Source organism: Ovis aries, chromosome 3 (genome assembly GCF_016772045.2).
Source record: "Ovis aries strain OAR_USU_Benz2616 breed Rambouillet chromosome 3, ARS-UI_Ramb_v3.0, whole genome shotgun sequence".
Taxonomy (NCBI): Eukaryota; Metazoa; Chordata; class Mammalia; order Artiodactyla; family Bovidae; genus Ovis; species Ovis aries.
Genome location: NC_056056.1, coordinates 95805922 through 95823044, shown reverse-complemented (window position 1 = coordinate 95823044; position 17123 = coordinate 95805922). Strand labels below are relative to the sequence as shown.

Below are 17123 nucleotides of genomic sequence, written 5' to 3'. Positions count from 1 at the left end.
TCTTCACTCTGGGCCAGCAGAAGATACTGCTGAGTAATCCCAAACTCACAGCAGATCCTCAGCCCTGAAAACAGGGCAAAGCCCAAGGAAACCTACTGATCCTGGCCTTTGCCAACCGGGGAAGAACATCTGTGTTTCCTTATAATGGCTTATATTCCACAGACTCTGCCCTGCCCCAAATACCCCAGCCCTGGCCTGAAGACAACCACATGGAGAAGCTCAGTGTCCCCTTCTCCACTTCCCACGCACCTGGTAACATTCCCTTCCGAGTCCCCCAGACACCCATCTGCAGAGAGTAACAGCAGCCCACCGCCTGCAGGATTCCCAGTCATGATGTTGCATCAGCCCCCACCCTACCCAAAATATCCTCACCCCCACCACCTCCTCTCTTCTCCAGCCATCTCCATGGTGACAGCAGCATGACTAATGACACCCTATCAGCTTCAGACTCAGGAGCGCAACTCCCCCCCCCCCTCCGCAGCACCCCCCCCACCCCACCCCGGGGATTTCTGCAGATTGGATGCAAACCAACAGTGCCAGGGACATTCTCGAGAGATTTCCAGAGGCAAGGGTGGGGAGTGGGTTGTGTGTCTTAAAGAAAAAAAAAAAAAAAACAGTTCAACCAACCCAATCCCAACTGCACCCAAACCATCCAGCTGAGAAAGCAAAAAGAATCCAAACAAAACCCACACAGGCCTGAGAATTCATTGGCCGCCTACACCCCCGCCGCCCCTCCCCCTCAGCTGCTGCTACACACACAGTGGGAGATTAAGGGATCACCAGAGGAGACCCTTTATTTTTATCCAATCCAGTCAAACACTTCACCTCTACCACACACACACACACACACACACACACACACACACACACAAGGTACCTTGACAGCAGCTCCTTGTCCCCACGGCCCGGCTCCTTCACCAGCCTTTATTTCCACCTGCAAAAGAAGCCGGAGAGACGGATAAGCCAGGCCACCACCGGGAAAGCAGCAAAGTCCTTCTGCTGCGCTCCCAGCACGCTGCAGGGGAAGGGGGCGAAGGGAAGGCAGGGGGGCCTCTGAAAGAAAGGATAGCAGGGACCATCTTCCTGCCTCCAGCTGCCACCCAGACGCGCGGTGGATGGACTCATTCGCCTTCAAGAGTGTTTTTGTTTTCATTTCTCCCCTATCCACCCTCCCAAGATCCAGGAGGGCTCGGCCCCTCCTCCTGTGTCCGGTCTGGCCTCGTCCCTCCCCGCCCTGCCCGCTCTACCTCGGCCGGCCTCCTCTGGTGCATCGGCCGGCGGGCCTCCCATTATCCCCGCCGGAGCGCACGGAGGGAGGCACTGCAGAGGCGGCGGCGGCCAGCTGCCGGCCTGGCTCCCCTCCCCGCCGCCGGCGAGGCTGGTGTGGAGGGGGCGGCGCGCTCGCCAGCCAATCCCCGCGGCCGGCCGGGCGGGGGCAGGGCCGCCGGGGGCTGGACCTGCCCGGCCGGGAGGCGGGGGCACCGCCAAGGGTGCCGCGGAGCCGGGCTGGCTGCGGCCCAGGCCCTCCGCCGCTCCCCGGCAGGCTGGGGATCCCGGGGCACCCCCGTCTCCTTCCGAGTCGAGGATCCGAAGGTAATACCCACAGGCATCCTCTGCATCTCCAGGGTCAAAGACTGACTGCGCTCGGGGTCGAGCAGACGCTGGCGGGATTCCCCTTCAGGCCGCTCTCTGGCCCAGCAAACTGCCTCATCCTAGCAGCAGCTAGGACCGTGCCAGGCACTATGATAAAAGCAACAGTCCCTGCAATCCTCCAAGGAAAAGAAAAGCCTTGGAGTATGAACCTTTTACCCCGTTTTGCCGATGAGGAAATAAGGCCGGATAAGTGGAGTAACTCACCCAAGGTGACACGGCTAGAAAACAGCAGCTCTGGGACTCCAAGCCAGGTTGTCCCGCACCGAAGACCAGACTCTCAACCATTATGCAGTCGTCTCCTCCCCACCTCCCATCAACAGATTTCCTCTTGAAGCCAGCACTGCCTGTGGCTCAAAGCCTCACCAAGTCAGACTTGCCCTCCTTTGCTCACAAACACCCACACCTCACCCTACTATCGCTCATCCCTGCCACTTGAACATAGGCCACCCCCTCCAGGCAGTATTGCCTCCACCACCATTCGCAATGTTTCCTCCTCTTTCAGAAAGGCCACGGGAGGTGGCACACCCAGACTTCAGGACTCCCCATGAGGAGAGGAGGCAGCCCAGACTCCGAGCCTTTGAAGGCTGCAACGCCCAGGAGACTGAAGGAGAACAGAATGGGGAGAGGAAAGCCCTGCAGTTCCTAGGCAACCCAAGAGACATCCTGCTTCACCCCAAGCCCTCCCTGTAGCCAGCACCCCAGAGTTTCCACCGTCTAGGAGGGGAACCGTCATAGGGACTCTGGTACTCATGCATCTGGGTCAGTTCCTGGCTCCGCTATCCAGCTGTAGGACCTTGGTGGTGGTACCTTCTCTCTCTCAGCCTATTTGTAGTTCTATTTTATAGATTAGTATTGCTCATGAGCAATAGCAGCTACCTCATTACACAGTTATGAGGAGGCTGAAAAAATGCCTCACAGTGCCTGCCACACTGAAGATGCCCCACTACCACGCTTTGTTTCTCAGCGCTCGTGGTGTGCTACTTCTGTCTCGCAGATGTGGCTTGCAGGACTAGCCAGGACGTGTGAGAGCGTTCAGCGTTGTGCTCTGCTACCAACTCCACCACGTCACCCAATTACACCCGTCCCTGAAGCTCCAAGGGGGCACTCAGAATGGGACAAGCTGTCCTAGGAGAGACAGCAAAGCTGGTCTCTGGTGAGGAGACTCCAGGAGGCACCAGGGACCACACCTGCCTCACCTCTGGGGACAAAGGGCAGCCCTGCTGGGCTCCTCCCTAGGGCAGGGAGGAAGGCAGGTGACAAAGCAGGCCAAGGGGCACTGTCCTGAGCCGTGTGCTTCTGCTCCCCTTAGCTCTGACCTTGGCCAGGCCAAGCGAGGTCCCCTCCTTTATCCTGGTCCCCAGAACCCCTGCCCCACCCACCCACCGCAAACACAGTCTGCTGCTGGATAAGAGCAACTAACACCGCTTGGATAATAAAGATCAATACTGTTGCTGCTCCGGCTACCACAGTTTATCAAGCCCCTGCTACGTACCAGGCCCTGTGCCAGCACACTGTGGGAGCATCTCATCTGACTTACTCCACACACGACCTTACGGGGAAATGGGCTTAGAGATGTTAAGTGACTTGCCCGTCAACACACAGCTGGTGAGTGGTTAGCTAGAATTCCAAGCCAGGCATGTCTCATTCCAGTTCTTTAAGCCCTCTCTCCCAGCCTACCTCAGGGAAATGCAAAGAGGGATAGGGTCACTTGAACCACACTACTTCCCTTTAAGCTATGGGTCTGAGAATAGTAATATTTTCATGCCTCAGAGACTTGGCAATGCTGCTCCTTGCCTAGGTTCCCCTGCCTCTCCCCCACCTGGCAAGCTAATACAGTACAAGGCTTAATCCAAACGTCACCTCCCACTGCTGCCTTCCCAGCTCATCTAGCCCCCATGAGCTTCACCCCACTCCTCCCGGGGCCTCTTCTAGAGCAGTCACACCAAGTACAGTTATTTATTTACACGGCCGTCTCTCCCACGTGGGCAGGGGCCCTATCTTCCCCACTCACTAGGCTCTGCACAGAGCTGGAATGTGCTGAGCTGAGTTTCTATACAAGGAGGGTGGAAGGGCAGGGGGCTGGGCACTGAGATGCAGAAGCCACTCTCCAGGTCGGTCTGTTCTCTGAGGTCCCCAGAGATCAGAGGAACACTTGCTCTCCTGGGAGAGGACCTGCCACCTGAACTATAGCCAAGACCCAGCCTTGTTCAGCCAGCACGCGTTTTCCTCACAAGGCTGCAAGCCACCCTGACTCTCTGCTTGAACCATCCCTCTCCCAGTGCTAACTAAATCCCACCCCAACTGCAGGTCCCAGCCCACCCCCTGGCAGCCTGCAGACACACTAGCAGAGCCCATGGTCCCTAAGGCAGCGCACCTGCAACCACCTCCATCCCACGCTGGCCTCCTGCCCTGTTCTGAAGCACCCGGAATGCCAGGGCTCCAAGGAGTCACAGAGGCACATACCGGGACCACCCTGCCTCCAGCAGGGACACTCCCCACACTTCACACCTGACCCCCTCTCCTCTCTATCAGGCCCTCTTTCTGTATTTGGGGCTTCACAGTGACCAACCCAAAGGTCACTGGGACCCCTCTCATAGGGGCTGAAGGTCTCTCCGCACTTTCCATCATGACCCCTAGACCCCACTGCACTCCCAGCAGGAGAAATGGGGTCACAGCCCTCTCCACTAGGCAAGAGGTGAATGGATTAACTCATTCACAGAACCCACTAAATACCCCAACACAGAGAACCTCAGAAATACAGATCCTCACAGGCCAGAACTCACACAGATATATAAAGACTAAGAAGTGGGGATGCATCCAGACACAGATTTGGGGGGCTTTATAGGAGAATCAACCAAGCAGCAACCCCATGCCAAGCCCCATAACTGAAGCATGATGTACCGTATCTTATTTACCCCTCAGAACAAACCAATGACATAGGAATTATTAATGCCCATTTTACAGACAGAGAAATTGGGAGACTGAGTAGGGCCCTCTTCACTCCCTAACTGGCAGCAATACAGGTGGTGCTGCTCTGTGTAGCTCTATGATTTTATCAACCTACCTCCTCTTCTAGAGTTGGCAGGGGGTAGACGGGCGACTTCTCTTCCCTTGCCATGGCTGTGTCCTGAACAAGGTCACTCGCCACAGGGCTTTACTTCAAAGCTCAGTTCAAGCCCCACTTCCTCCAGGAAGCCTTCTCAGGTTACCCAAGTCCTCTGCCAGCTGACAACACTTCCAGTGTTTCTCATTTGACACTTGGTACTGCTATTTGTCTGTGTATCCTGCTTCTCCAACCAGAATGGCTAGAGTTGTGCCTCTTCAAAGCCCTGGGTTTTTTTTTTCTTTGCCCAGCATTCCACACACTGAAGGCACTTGGAATCCAACGTGGGGGAAGTCTGTGACCTTCCCTTCCCTCTCCACTGCACAAAGGATCCTGCCAAAGAAACCCAACACCCCCTCCACCTTCGGAGCCTATGTTTGAAGTCACTGGTGTCCACGCATCAATTTCCACCCAAGTAATTGCAGCCCATCACACACACATCATCCCCTATATTTGAAACTCTTTGCGGTTGTCATGGGAACTGCCTTTGCCTTCATTCACTGATCAGGCCTCACAATTAGCTTTGGCAGCGGAAGTCTGTGTCAACGGCAATCGTGGGGAGGAGAAAGCCGAGGAGGTGGAAGAACAGCAGCAAGGGAAGAAAAGGTGTTCCTCCTTGGAGATGCAGGAGAACCAGACTGAACTCGGGCACCCGGTGATGTCAGAGGGGAAAGCACAGCCAGCCAGCAACTCCACCTGCACACTTCTATGCCAACAAACAGGACGCACCCAGACCCCCCCCCCCAGGCTGGCAGGCAGCAGCCATGCCTCTGCCCACAACCCCCCATGCTGCGCTAAATGCTTCTAAGAAGATCTTACATTCTGTGAACTTCGTCAGGGTCTCCCCACTCCATATTCAACAGTTTTGGACCATCAAATGTCCCAGGATCCAAGCAAATAATTGGAATGACAGAATAACAGAAACTTAATTGGTTATTGAGAAGGTGAGACCGGAATACTGAGTGGTTTAGAAACCTGGGGACAGCCCCAGGGGAAGCCTTCTAAGAGTAATTAACACAAAGCGTCTTACCTTCCACCTTGAAGATTCATGAACACCCTCAGCTGGTGCCTTGCGGTCTATGTCCTTTCACACCCCTGCCACCAGTCTCGAGCATTTGAGTAGCATATCTGTACAACTCAGCTTCAGGGGAGATGCCTCCCTCCTCCCGGAAGCCCCACCTCATCCTTCACATATCACTCTGCTGAAACTCTCAAAACAGGTCCCTTTCCTTCCATGATGGGCTCTCTTGGCCTAACAGTGACTAAGACTGGTCTCTGCCCTCAAGGCATCCCTCCCTTGTAGCCCTACCAGACTGCTCTGTAATTATTTGTTGCCACGCTTGTCTCCCTGCCCAGACTGTGAGCTCATTAAGGACAGAGTAAATGCTGCCTCCCCTTTACCGCCAACTCGGGCTTAGCGCAGCGCCTCAAACACAGCCGGTCCCAAGCGAGATGTGCAGGAGGCGGCTGGGAAGGCAACTTGCAGGTCTAGCAGTCAAAGCAGGTGACATCCTGCCTCCAGAAACTGAAGTGACGCCAGTGCCCTCCCCCAGCACAGGGGACACAGGAGGTCCAGGGACCGAGGAGACACTCCAGGAAGCCGCCTCTCCTCCGTATCCCTCTAGCAGCGGCTCTCCTCTCACTGGCTCTTAGCACCCCACCCCATCCTGCACTGTCAACAGTCCGGACTGGACCCAGCCTCCCCATGAGAAGATGCCATTCTCTCTCTTCTCCAGGGCTCCAGGGTCATTCCCAGCATCAACCAGGGAACCAGGACACCCAGAGCTTACCCTTAAAAAGCAGAGCAGTCAGTCAAAAGATTGAGACTCCCCCAGCAGGCCAGCAGTTAAGACTCTGTGCTTCCAACGAAAGGGGTACAGGGTTCCACCCCTGGTCTGGGAACTAAGATCCCACATGCCATGCAGCACAGCCAAAAGAATAAAATAAAATAAAAACAATAAAAAAAACAAAATGAGATCAGAGAAAGCCACTTAGTGTCCTTCCCACAAGAAAGACTCAGAAGGGGACAGACTCTAGTCCGGTACATTGTCACTTATTCCTGAGCCAGCATCTCCACACCCCTTCCTGAGGATTCCTCTGGCAGTAATTAAATGGGGTGGGGGCCTAGGGGGTACATGCACTCTGACAAACGGGCCCAAATGAATCTACCTCATGCAACTCCCTTTTCATGTGGAGCATCAAGATTTGCTCTGTACCAGTAGTGGGAGGCGCACCATTCTGTCCACAGACGCCCTGGCCGGCTGTGGAGAGGTGGGCACAATGGAGTTGGAACGCGTACAGGTCAGAACCAGCAGTTCAGGAACAGAGCTCGCACGCCCTGAAGCAAGCAAGCAACCCCCCAGCGGTCACCAGAGGCCTGGCCAGTTACCCCACACTGAGTGCCAACTTTTCCTTTCCCCTCCCCTCAGTGACTAATAAAAACTCGGGTTATCAGATCTCTTAGGCAAATGACAGGAGACAAGGCCACAGGGGGATGTGTCCACCCCAGGTGTGCCAGCAGGCTGGGCGCTGCACGGACACACTCAGGCTGAGGCCTAAAGCCACCCTAAAGGACTCTCCCAGCCAAAGTGCGGCAGAGCTCAAGGCACATAAAGGAGTCCTATTCCTTTCCAACACCTTCTGTCCTGCTGAGCATGCTGCCCTCAGTCCACAAGGGAGCTGTAAAGAAGGGATGGGGGAGGGGAATCAGTGACAACTCCTGAGACCCCCGCCCCCCAGAGTGGTCTTTCAGCTCACCCAGTCCCCACACTGCCTCCTCCAGTACAAGAGGCCCAAAGCAGAGAGGCAGCTGCTGACTCAGGGTGGGGTCCGCGCCAGGGCAAGAACTCAGACAAGGTTCACCAGGGCTGCTGGGCACGAGTGAGGGTGGGAGAGTCATCCCCCCAGGGAGTTTCAGAAAGTGTCTTTGAATAGGAAGCCACCCCGCATTCCTATTGTTTTTCCCCACAGCAGATAATTTAAACATGGCTCAAGCCTTCAATGAGAAGCAATAAGCTTTGCTTTGGATTAGAACCCCCCCCCCCTGCAAAAAAAGCGCTGCCCCTGGGAACAGGGACCCTAACCCAACTTCCCTATCCCTCTCACCACTTGCCTTGGGGGGGAACAAGGACCCTAACCCAAAAAATCCTCCCAAGAATAGCCAACCAGGACAGCTACTTCCCCAACCCAGAAACAGGCTTCAGTGAGGGTTGAGAGACCATGGAGGACAACTACATGTCCAGCAGAATTACCCACACAGATACAACACACACACACACATATATATAACACACACAAGCCACTTGAAAGGCAGCCAGTGTGACTGAGTTACTGAATTTCATGTTAATTACATTTAATTTTTGTAGCAACACAGGACTAATGGCATCCATATCAGACAGCACAGGCAGAGCATGCTTTTTAAATCTGGGATGTCATGAACACTCCTGAGGATTTGCCGAAAACCACAAACCCTCTCCCCTGAGAAAATACACCCCTGCACATTCACACACTCGGCTGAAACTTTCAGAAAGTTCACAGACCGTATTCCCACCCAGCTCTGAGATTAGGTCTAGAGATTGACCAAAACCTTCATGGCCTAAGAACAAGGTTTTATCTGCAATGTAGTTGTCTAAGGGATACGCTACACTTGACATAGTTTGTGCAAGAGACCACCACATGAGGAAGCCCCCATCTGACAGAGGACGTCTTCGTGACATCCCAGCCTCTACAAAGACCCATGCAGGCACAAGACCGGGTCTTCAGCCTTGGAACAGCTATAAACGTCAGACAACTCTTTTTCTCACACATGAACTCAGTCTGCCTGCTTATAATTGCTATGCTCTAATACTGTCCCCCTGCTTATTTAACTCATATGCAGAGGACACCATGAGAAACGCTGGGCTGGAAGAAGCACAAGATGCAATCAAGACTGCCGGGAGAAATATCAATAACCTCAGATATGCAGATGACACCACCCTTATGGCAGAAAGTGAAGAGGAGCTAAAAGCCTCTTGATGAAAGTGAAAGAGAAGAGTGAAAAAGTTGGCTTAAAGCTCAACATTCAGAAAACGAATATCATGGCATCCGGTCCCATCACTTCATGGGAAATAGATGGGAAACAGTGGAAACAGTGTCAGACTTTATTGTTTTGGGCTCCAAAATCACTGCAGATGGTGACTGCAGCCATGAAATGAAAAGTTGCTTACTCCTTGGAAGGAAAGTTATGAGCAACCTAGATAGCATATTCAAAAGCAGAGACATTACTTTGCTGACTAAGGTCCGTCTAGTGAAGGCTATGGTTTTCCAGTGGTCATGTATGGATGTGAGAGTTGGACTGTGAAGAAAGCTGAGTGCCAAAGAATTGATGCTTTTGAACTGTGGTGTTGGAGAAGACTCTTGAGAGTCCCTTGGACTGCAAGGAGATCCAACCAGTCCATTCTAAAGATCAGTCCTGGGTGTTCTTTGGAAGGAATGATGCTAAAGCTGAAGCTCCAGTACTTTGGACACCTCATGCGAAGAGTTGACTCATTGGAAAAGACTGATGCTGGGAGGGATTGGGGGCAGGAGGAGAAGGGGACGACCGAGGATGAGATGGCTGGATGGCATCACTGACTCAATGGACGTGCGTCTGAGTGAACTCCGGGAGTTGGTGATGGACAGGGAGGCCTGGCGTGCTGCGATTCATGGGGTCACAAAGAGTCGGACACGACTGAGAGACTAAACTGAACTGAATAAAAGTCCTGCACATTCCCCGACACGAAGGGACTAACTCCCTCTTCCACACAGGATTCATCTTAGCCTGAGTTCCCCTACTTACTCGTTTCCAAGCTGAACAACCATCTTTTTCAGTTGCCTTCCATGTGACCACTTTGACAGAGCTCCTAGAGACAGGCTTTCAACACACCTTTTAGAGTTTCAGCTCTTCCTACCTGCTGGGAAGCCAGGAATCCTTACTTGTACATTTCTTTCTTTTTTAAAAATATGTGCAGGACTTTGGATTTACCCCGATTCAATTCCATTGAGTTTTGCTGAATCCCACTGTTCCAGACTGCCCCCATCTCCTTTACCCATGTTTCACCATTCAACTTCAATATCGCATCACCACTACTCCTGCGACTGCCACACACCTACCCACGGATCGTACCTGCTCCCACCTACATCCGAGGGAGAGGGCACACATCTCTTCTGCTCCTAACCCTCCAGGCCCTTCCATGAAACCCAGAGTTCTATGGATGTGCTCCTGCTATTCACAACTACCACCAGCTACCACTCCCTCATAGGGCTCCCACGTCCCAAGTCAGGCTGCTGAGCAGCAAACATCTTCTGAGAGCCCTTTCCCAGCTGTTCTCAGAACACACAGATATACACACTCATACATACACACACACACACACACACACACACACACATTCTTAAAGGGGTTACTGATAGCTCGTAAGACTAGACTGAAATGGACTCCAGAAAAACAAGAATAAACATGGAGTAAATCTCAAGATGTTCTTGTCTCCCTGGCCTACAGGGTAAAAAATAGGTTGGGTCACCCTCCTTACTCTTGTTGGCAATGGGAATACCTTACCTGTGTTCATCAAGACTTATTTCTGTTCCCTTTTCCACGCCTCACCCCCTTCTCCACTCACAGAAGTGCCGCAGCCTGGCTTCTCAAACTCTCAAGGACATACAAATCACCTGGGACTGTGGTTCAAGTGCAGGCTCTCATTCAGTAAGTCTGATGTAAGGTCTGAGATTCTGTGTTTCTAACAAGCTCCCAGGTGATGCTGATTTTGCCAGTCCACTGATCAGCAAGGTGGAAATATGGTTGTAATCCATTCAGGTCCCCTAAGATTCAGGTGAGCAATGTGCAGTCCAAGTGAGTGCCCATCAAATCAGCTTTCATCTGTATCAGAGGAGTTCCACTCTAACTACACATTAGATATACCTGGGGAGCGCCAGCCCAATTGGAGTCCTCCCCAGAACAATCAATCTACTGACAGAATCCCTGGGAGTGGGATCCAGGTGATCCCAACATGGAATCCCTGATCCACACTGGCTGGTAAAAGTTCTGAACAGGGTAATTATACCTGTGTCCTCTTCAGAATGCTGCTGTTGCTGCTAAGTTGCTTCAGTCGTGTCCGATTCTGTGAGACCCCAGAGACGGCAGCCCACCAGGCTCTGCCGTCTCTGGGATTTTCCAGGCAAGAACACTGGAGTGGGTTGCCATTTCCTTCTCCCACGCATGAAAGTGAAAAGTGAAAGTGAAGTCGCTCAGTTGTGTCCAACTCTTTGTGACCCCATGGACTGCAGCCCACCAGGCTCCTCTGTCCATGGGATTTTCCAGGCAAGAGTACTGGAGTGGGGTGCCGTTGCCTTCTCCGCTTCTTCAGAATGACTTTAAATAAAAAAAACTGGCCCTCTGATCTATGATGCTGGAAGGAAGCACTATCATTTATTTGCAGAAATCCAGGCCCACTGGTTTGACTTGAGTTGCTTTGTAGAGAACCACAGGTATCCCCGAGCCCACCGTTTGTCTTTCTAAATGTCATGAACCACCTTTTTAAAAATCTGCTCTAGGACCTGGTGGTCCAGTGGTTAAGAGTCTGCCTGCCCATGCAGGGGACAGGGGTTTAATCCCTGATCTGGGAAGATTCCATATTCCACAGAGCAACTAAGTCCATGTGACACAACTACTGAGCCCACAGGCCCTGGAGCCCGTGCTGCACAACAAAGCAAGCCACTGCAGTCAGAAATCCATGCATCGCGACTGGAGGGCAGCCCCCGCCCACCACTGGAGAACAGCCCGCGTGCAGCAGCAAAGACCCAGCACAGGCAGAAATGAAAGATGACTAATTTAGAAGTCTGCTCTAGGATGGGCAAAAACGGACACTGGTTTACAATTTTCAGCATATCTTTGAAAAACTGATCCTTCTACCTGTCTCTGGTCTTCTGGCTCTCTCCCAATCATCATCTAATTCCACAACGACGCCATTCCATGGGCATACCTGAAGGTGTGTAGTAGGGACTCAGATTCACGTAGGGTAGCTGGCTCTCCCTCCCTAACCACACACGCCATGGTTTATCCTTTCCCCAGTTTATACTCCATGGCAAAACAGGGACCTAGAGGCTTCTCTTGGTCACCAGTTCTGCTCCAAAGCTGTAAGACCACCCTTTCCTTCTATGTTCTTACTGGGAACATGTAAAACACTATCATTGTCTTGAGCATCTTCCACCACCTCAGCAGATTCTGGCCACTGGACTCTCTAATATTCTTCTTAAAGGGTCAGACTACCCTTGACTCGCACCCCCTTTCCATGTAAAAAGCATGATCTTTCACCATCTGCACTCCCTAGACAGCTGCCCAAGCAGCCACACAGATGGTCCGGCTCTTAGCCCCCACCACCTTCCTCCTTAGGGCCCCCATTTAGAACTGCAGAGTCAGCATTTTCTTTTTAAAAAGCAATCCTATCCCTCCAGCTAACTTCCCTTTTAGAGTCTGTAGCCATGGGGTTTAAAACTGTTTACATCTGAAAAACAATCTTCTGAGGTCTATGGTCAACACCTCTCCTTGCCCAGGAGTCTCCCTGGATTCACCAATGCTGAGATGGGCTCCCTATCTCTAAAGTCTCATCACTTCTACTTTACCAATCAATTCTCCCTTCGCTGGTGGAAACTGCTACCCTCCTGATAGCATCCCCCACCCCACCCACAGCCCATCTTCAGGAAGACAGAACCAGGAGCAGGTGAGGCAAGAATTGGTCAGGTGTTCCGATACTGTTGAGAGACCCCAATTTTCCAAAGTATCTTTTCTCAACACGGGCATGGAGCTTTGTTTCATCCACGAAATCTACCTGGCTGAGGGCTAGACACACCATATATATTTCTATTTCTCACTCATGCTTCTAACCTCATGTATACATACTTCCAGAAAGTTTTTTTTACAAGGAGTTTTTCTCCTACCCTCTTTATCAAACCTTCATTTCCCTCACCCATGGGCAGCTTTTCAGTCAGGCCCTGGGCCACACCAGCTCCTTGCTCCTGGATGTCCAAGGAAAGAGGCTGGCAAACTCCTCCCTCCTGTTGCCTGGCCCCACAGTTCTATGAGTAAGCTGGGATGTCTTGAAATAAACATTTAATAAACAGTTACAGCTCAGAGACGAACATATATAATTTTTATGCATAAAGATTAATTCTCTTCTAGATGTTCTAGGAATGTTTTGTCACCATGCACTGATTACCTACCATGTACTAGAGATTCTGCATATTTTTCTCAATTAATCCTCACAAAGAAGGGTTACCCCATCTGACATGTGAGGGGGAAAAAAAAAAACAAAACCAATGCTCCAAAAAATAAGCAGCAAGCACTTCCTTTGGGCTCTGCATCTCCACACTCACCAAAACCTACTTTTCTAGTCAGCCATCTCCACTGTGCTACAAGCCACCACGCAGGTGAAAAAGGATGTGGAAGTCAAACAGCCTCTGACATCAGCCTAGGATCTAAATCCTTCCTGGAACTAGGGAGGAAGACCACAGCTGCAGAAACGAACTCCTTCAGGTGTGTTCCCTCTCTTTAGGGCCCAGAGGAGTAAGTAGTCACTTACCTCTGTGGTGGACAGGAACAGGCCTGGGAGTCGCCTCTAGTATTAAAATATGAAATGTCTCTGACTAGGGGGGCTCTGTAGCACCACCTACCCACACTGGGTAAAAAAGTGAGGAGCAGGGAAGGAGACAAGAAAATCAAGATAATATTCCCCCTCTTACAGGATGACACAAAGCAGCTGCCAGCAGACAGCTCTGCGGAAGTCCCAAGGGAAGCTGGAGGAGGTGGAGACGGGCTGGACATGAAGAAAGGATGCCCAAAGAGGAGATGCTGAGAAGCACAGATGCAAGGAGAGGGCCTGATCCTCAGGAGGCTCCTGGGATGCTCTTCTTGTCCCACCTGAAGAGCAGGGACTAAGATCTAAAGTTCTGTTTCCAACAGTCAGGTTTCCTCCTTTCCCAACCTCCCAAATACTGGGACATGTCCCCTCTTTTACATGGCTGCTCAGACCTGGTGGTGAAGGTCCAGCAGTCCCCTAGGGGCTGTAAATGCCGGGTGGTTCCCTGGGCTCTCACTCAGGAACAGCCTAGAGGGCCTGTCAGCTCTGCCAGCAATACGTTTGTCTAATGCAGTGTTGCCTGGACAGTGGTTCCCATGCTCTTAGCCTTCACAGACCAATTTAAAAAAAAAAATTATGGTGAGAGACACTAGTTACTATTCTGTATTTTGCCAAGTAAAGACTCTTTTTTAGAAAAAAAAAAAAAAAGATCTACTTTCTATCAACATTTCCATTCCATAAAAGAAAGTATATTTTCAATCATCAAAAAGTAGAAAGTACCTATCCCTAAAACAAAGTTCTGCTCTTTAAGTCAAATAAAGTTAACTTCAAGACAAAGCTCACTCCATTGTCCCCTTCCCATTTCTGCAGAAACCCAGAGAACTTGTCATGGGGCCGCACTGGTCCACAGATCAGCATGTCCCTCTGGCTGGGGGAACCACTGGACACCAGCTGCGTTTTCCCCAATTCTGCAGGCCTTGAGAGCCAGCCGGCCATGGCAAGGTCCACAGGGATGTAAACATCCAGGGGCTTGACTCTAAGCCTCAGCCAAGCCAGATTCCTCCTCTCTTAACTGCGACCACTGGCAACCCAGGGCAGCAGCTTACACACAAGGATGACAGGCCCCTGGCTACATTCCCAGCCCCTTTCACTCAGGTGCACCTCCTTGCTGCCAAAAGAAGAACTTAAACACGGTTCACAAGAGCCACGCACTCTAGGAACATCCAGCCCGGAAAGCTCATCCCCCAGGGTTTGAGAGGAATGAAGTGAGAGGAAGGCAGCAAAGAAGGAGATAAACCCTAGAAGGAAGCAAGCAAAGGAACCAAGCCTTACAAAGTAGACGGGGCATGTCCTCCTTATACCGAAACAAAAGCTCTCATGCCCCGGACTGAAGCCTACCCTTGGTCCAACCCCCCTTTCCGAAACGACCCACAGGGCACTGGGCCAGCAGGATACCAACTCCCCCGTAAACAGCAGCAACATAAAGGGGCTGCACACAGCCTCCCAGGCTGGGGTGGGGAGCTACAGATGTGATCCAGATGTCCGCTTTAACCTTAGACTGGGGAAACAGGGCACCCATCGCTGTCCCTGGCCCGTGATACGCAGCTTCCGCAGGGAGCAGACAAGAGGAGAGAAGGGGCAGAAACGTCCCAGCAACGGCCACTTTCCTGACCAAAACACTTGGATCTGTCTTCCCAGCCACAAGACCACAGCCCCACCAAACTGGCGGCATAGCTCCGACACTCAGCGGTCAGGGAAATCCCAAGTGCGAGGCGCCAGCCCATCGAAGCCACAGGTGCCCCGGCTCCCAGAAGCACAGCGGTTTCCAGCCCAGCTGGAAAGGGCTTCAAAGGCCAAGAAGCACAGCCCCTCCACATCCCCAGGGAGAAGACAGACTCAGAGAGGGGACCTGAGTCGTCCGAGCCCTTGGACAAATCAGGGGCAAAGCGGGGAAGCCCCACGGACAGCGCAGGCCTCGGTCTCTGTCCAGCGCGAGTCCCGCTGCCTGAAGCGACCTCGGCCGCTACAGCGCTCCTCCCAAGCTGCTTCACTTCACTCGTCCCTACTTCTGCCAACTCTCCACTGTGGCGGCTGCCACCAGCCTCACGGCCGGCAACCCACCACCGGCATGCAAAGGAAAGACGGCCGGTGCAGTGCCACTGCCTCTCCTTTCCCCCCTCTGTTCTCATTCCAACTCCTCCTCCCCTCCCTTGCCCTCCCAACTCCCAATTAAGGGAGTACTCCTTCCTGGGGTTGACAGCGTCTTAAAAACACACATCATTCATTCATTCATTCATTCAGTTAGCATCTGAGGGCTTCCTACACTCCAAAGACCTGAGCCAGGTCCTAAGAACACAAGGCATAAAAAGTCCTTGACCTCAAGTACTGTCTAGCATGGGAACTCAAACCATGGGTTTCTCATTAAATTCCCAAACATGTTTAAGTACCATCCCCAAAAGGATGGAGCTCAAAAAGAGATTTAGGGAAAGAAACATCCCACTCCATCAGGGCAGCATAAGACCATCCTGTCACTCCAAATTTTTCCTTCCAAACCCATCAGCCTCCAACCCCTACCTGACACCATCACTCCCATATCACCCAAGCATTAGCATGACCTTGAAATATATCTGAGGCTTCAAGCAGACAAAAAACTTCTAAAGATAAAGCTGGATACCATTGTCCCATGTCAAATGCAAACATCCGGGATGAGAGCGCTAGCTCAAAGCCCTGTGCAACCTGGTTACCCTCCCACCAATTATAAGCGCAGCAAACTAGCTCGAACCAGCTTCTAAAGACAGCTATGTTCCTATTCTCAGCCCCACTCAAAGTTGGACCAGGAGGATCAAAACGGGATAATGGGCTTAACGGTCTTCAGCAAGACTCTTGTGAATGTAGCACCCTCAAGGAAGGAACAGGGCTGTCAAGCAAGACCCAGCTTACCTCCTTGAGAAGCCCCACTTTCTTCTTCAGCACCTCACACTTGCGCAGTTTGCAGATTTGGTGTGTGCGGCGGTTGGTACAGCTGGTGCAAGCCCCACAGTTTTCCAGCCGCCGGCAGGGCTCACAAGTACCACACCGTTTCCGCTTCTTCCGCCCATCTCCACCCCCTCGGAGTTGGGGTTCACTCCCGGCCACTGGAAGCCCAGGCCCCGGGTAGCCCGCTACCATCACCTGGCCCTGAGGGAAGTCATAAAGGCCTGGCAGGTCCGGCTGGACTGCCAGGGGCACCTGAAACTGACTCATGACGTTGCCAGAGGTGGGGGCATAGGTGCTGGGGCAGAGCCACAGTCCAGCTTCCTGCCTGCAAAGGCCACCAACAAGTCCTTCTTCCTAACGCAGTCAAAATCTACAGAGCGAAGGCAAGTAGCTCCAGGCCGCGGGTCGGGCACCTCTTCTCAACCCCTCTTCACCTCCTCTGCAGCAGTCTGACAGGACTCAGTTGGGGGCCACTCTCCCACCTGCCGGGGCCCGGGATCTGGGGGAGGACATCAGCGGCAGTCCCCAGAGAAGGGATCATCTTGGCTGGGTGGGCTCTTCACCCTCACCCACCCTGGACCCAGGCATGAGGTGAGCAGGTGGGTGTGTGACGGGGGCAGGGTAGGGTGAGGAGGTTCTCCTCCTGGCTTTTCCTTTCCCAGGTCAGAATGATGGAGAAGGCAGCGCGCAGCCTGGAAAAGAGACAGAAAGGGGAAGCGCATCACTCGGGGCTGGGGGACAACTTTCACTCTTTCTGGTACCTCTTCCTGCTTCTGGGAAAAGAGAAGTTGGGGGAAGAGAAC

The 17123-nt window shown here is 52.5% G+C and overlaps 1 protein-coding gene across 5 annotated transcripts in view; it reads right to left on the bottom strand.

Annotated features, from left to right (window-relative positions):
* Nucleotides 1–17123, bottom strand: part of TET3 (tet methylcytosine dioxygenase 3) — a 111746-nt gene that overhangs the window by 91011 nt on the left and 3612 nt on the right. For 2 of the 5 annotated variants that reach the window (XM_015094461.3, XM_042248101.2), the window contains exons 2-3: nucleotides 16285–17012; nucleotides 878–934 (exon numbers count right to left, since the gene is read on the bottom strand). In XM_015094461.3, coding sequence (XP_014949947.3) covers nucleotides 878–934; nucleotides 16285–16587 — 360 coding nt within the window. In that variant the 5' untranslated portion in view covers nucleotides 16588–17012. Of the gene's footprint in view, nucleotides 1–877; nucleotides 935–1247; nucleotides 1345–1857; nucleotides 7720–16284; nucleotides 17013–17123 lie in introns of those variants that run through there. The other 3 variants (XM_042248103.1, XM_027967015.2, XM_042248102.2) reach the window with 3 other exon arrangements.